This window comes from Echinococcus granulosus (assembly GCF_000524195.1).
Source record: "Echinococcus granulosus chromosome Unknown EG_S00071, whole genome shotgun sequence".
Taxonomy (NCBI): Eukaryota; Metazoa; Platyhelminthes; class Cestoda; order Cyclophyllidea; family Taeniidae; genus Echinococcus; species Echinococcus granulosus.
This window is the reverse complement of record NW_020170451.1, coordinates 288,763-291,559: the sequence shown is the minus strand read 5'-3', so window position 1 is coordinate 291,559 and position 2,797 is coordinate 288,763. Positions and strand designations below refer to the sequence as shown.

At 41.4% G+C, this 2,797-nt stretch overlaps 1 protein-coding gene across 1 annotated transcript; it reads left to right on the top strand. All coding sequences in view use genetic code 11, as the record gives it.

Moving 5' to 3' along the window:
* Nucleotides 1-2,161: 2,161 nt before the first annotated feature.
* EGR_07177 (hypothetical protein) lies at nt 2,162-2,781 on the top strand (the record flags this gene model as incomplete). The annotated part of the gene is made up of 2 exons (XM_024496426.1): nt 2,162-2,328; nt 2,673-2,781. 2 exons carry the CDS (start codon nt 2,162-2,164, stop codon nt 2,779-2,781), a joined length of 276 nt encoding a protein of 91 aa, XP_024349181.1.
* Between the last annotated feature and the right edge of the window lie 16 nt (nt 2,782-2,797).

The window sequence follows — 2,797 nt, the reverse complement described above, 5'->3', positions numbered from 1 at the left end:
CTGTTGCAAGTTCTACCTAAATATAATGTTATCAACGATTCTGACTAAATACCCCACAGAACAGGTATACAATGTTTCAGGCAATTATTATTAGCACTGAGGCGATTTTTTTGCGACTTGGCTGTAACGGACAGCGTTTTTTCTTGCAGCCAGTCATTAAACCTTTTCTTCAACTGAGTTTCAGACGTTAAAGTCGTGCTTTGCTCCGAAAAATGCTTGGAAGTGAATTTCATCGCCTAAAGGTTTGGTAAATCATCAGCGTGTTGTTTAGAACTTATTCTATTATGTTTGTTGGTCTTAAGTGGAAAAGTAATGTTACCTGTTTGGCTTATTTGATTGCATGCCCATCTCATTTAAAACTTTTTGGACTGCAAAGTGGTCCATGTTGATGTGACTGCAAGCTGAGGGAACCCAAGGATTGAGTGAACCGACAATCGTTTGCAGTGCTGCATGCTCTGCTTATCCTGACATTGCCTTTCCACCTATCAAATGTTTATTCACGGGCAATAGAAACGGATTTTAACGTAATGAAACGCGTGAATTATAAATAAGCCTGTTTGCTGATGCTGACACGACTTAATACATGTCCTGAGCGACTCTAGCTGTAGGGCGGCTTTTCATCAGGTCTGCCGATTGACGGATGGATGGTTGGTTGAGATCGACGGCCGCCGAAAAGGTTGCTTTTATGGATCTACCAAGCGGCCAGTAGTCATAAAATCAAGCACCGTAATGACCCCATCACCAACTACTCCTTATAATCATAATATAACCATACGTTTGATTACCTCACTGACCTCTCCCTCTCTCGTCACTTCCATTAGATGTGCACTACTTAGTGCTGGTTTTGGAAAAAGCACTCCCGCACAGGTGCGATTCGCCTGAATTGATTTGGCCAAAATCACCAACAAATCCCGGTACAGTCATCCGTGTGAATGTGGAATTAGCCTAATTTACTCCCGAAGGCGTCATCTTAATGATACGAAAGTACGTCGAGGAAATTATTTCATCCGAGCAAGATATGCGCCTACTTCAAATCTAGATGAGATTGCATTCGGAAAATCCTTAAATCCTTGCATAATTAACACTCCTTCAGTATTAAAGCAAAAGCTCTAATCTTCATATGGTATTTACAGTGAAATCGCATAGCTAGGAAGTAATTGTACTGATATTTGGCATTAGATTTTGACTTCCTATGTGATCAACCCTCCTTGCCTACTCAGGCAAGGGATCAGTTATACGTGATTTACACCGAAAGATATTCATTACCGGCGCACCGGAATTACATTCGGCATTTGGTTCTTGCATGTGTATTTAAGACCAATTGAGTAACCGTGGTTGCTTGATGGAATCATTTTCCAGTTGATAATTGTTCTATGGTCTCTTCAAATAGGAAAACAATGCAACTTATTGTAGGGTGGTGTTGGGCGTGAAATTGAAACTTCATCCACACCGTATTGCAATCTGGAGTCCTTATCACGGTTAACTTTTTGATGCCTTGATGAGGATTTCACTTCTTCGGCTCGTTTCCGGTTGAACTCAATTGGATTTCTATGCTTACCAAACAGTTTAAACTTGCGTGCTGCAGTTAACTGTGTTGTTCGTATCTATAAACATGGAGCGTCTCACGTAGACAATCCAGTAATTTACTTCATTCATTCCAGAACCTCATTTACGAGAAACATTCGGTAGAAGAGGTGCAAACATCACATTTGTGCCTTACTGAAGGGAGGAAGAAGGGAAAAAACCAGTCTAGCTTACACAGACTTTTCAGACAGCCTGCAGTAAACTTCCTTCCCCGGAGATATGCATTTTGTTGGTTGCATAAGCCAACCGACTATCCCGATTGGAGGTTCACCTCACATTGTAGTAATTTTATTAAATGTGCCAATCGGGTTTTCCATCCATCCATCAATACGATTTCGTAGTTCTACTCTTTTTTTTCAAAAAATAATTGGCTGGAATAACTATTTGTACTTCTAACTTGATTTAAGTAATTCAAAGGCAAATTAATATAATCCCTGAAAATTAGACTTGGTCGTATTGTGATTTTCTATTTTTGAGTGCTTAAAACCTAAAAATCCATCGGAATCGTACAGATGCGATTGTTGTAGTTGCATACTTTTGACTACACATTCTCTACTTTTAGGGAGCAGGCGTTTCCATGGTCTCCCGGATGCATGTGGTCTTCCTCTTGAAGAATGTCGCTTATCGACTGGTCGTGTTGACGACGCCGGATATTGATCCTGACCCTCGCTTTCTTCATTGCCTCCTCCACGATGCTCCACCGAAACCCTTCGAACAGGGACAATCGAGCTGTGCCAATCTCGTGTACGTTACATCAAATGTTGAAATTACTCACAAAATCATCTGCGTTTATTTTTACCTGTCACGCCGGCGTATTTTTACCATTAATAGTAGTTTCTTTTACGAACACGGTAGCATTTGTTTAGTCCATCACTGACTCAGACCTCTCATCACCGTTTTATTCATCATTCGCTCATTTCCGTTACACCGTTTGTCTCGACACCTACAAGTCCATTTGCACATGCCTCCTAGCAGTAGTGTATTTTACTGTTAGGCCTTGCTTGAAACGATATAGCGATGCAAACAGTCAAGGGATTTTATGGTTCTGGTGACAATATGCTAATTACTGAAGCCTACACCCGTTTTAGAGGGGCAAGTATTATGGCGCGGTGCGGCACGGTGGCGGCGGCGATTGAGGGAGGAAGAGGACTAGGGGATAGCAAAACCAGTCGTTTCCTTAATGTTTCCTTCGGATGAGTGTGTTTACGAGTCT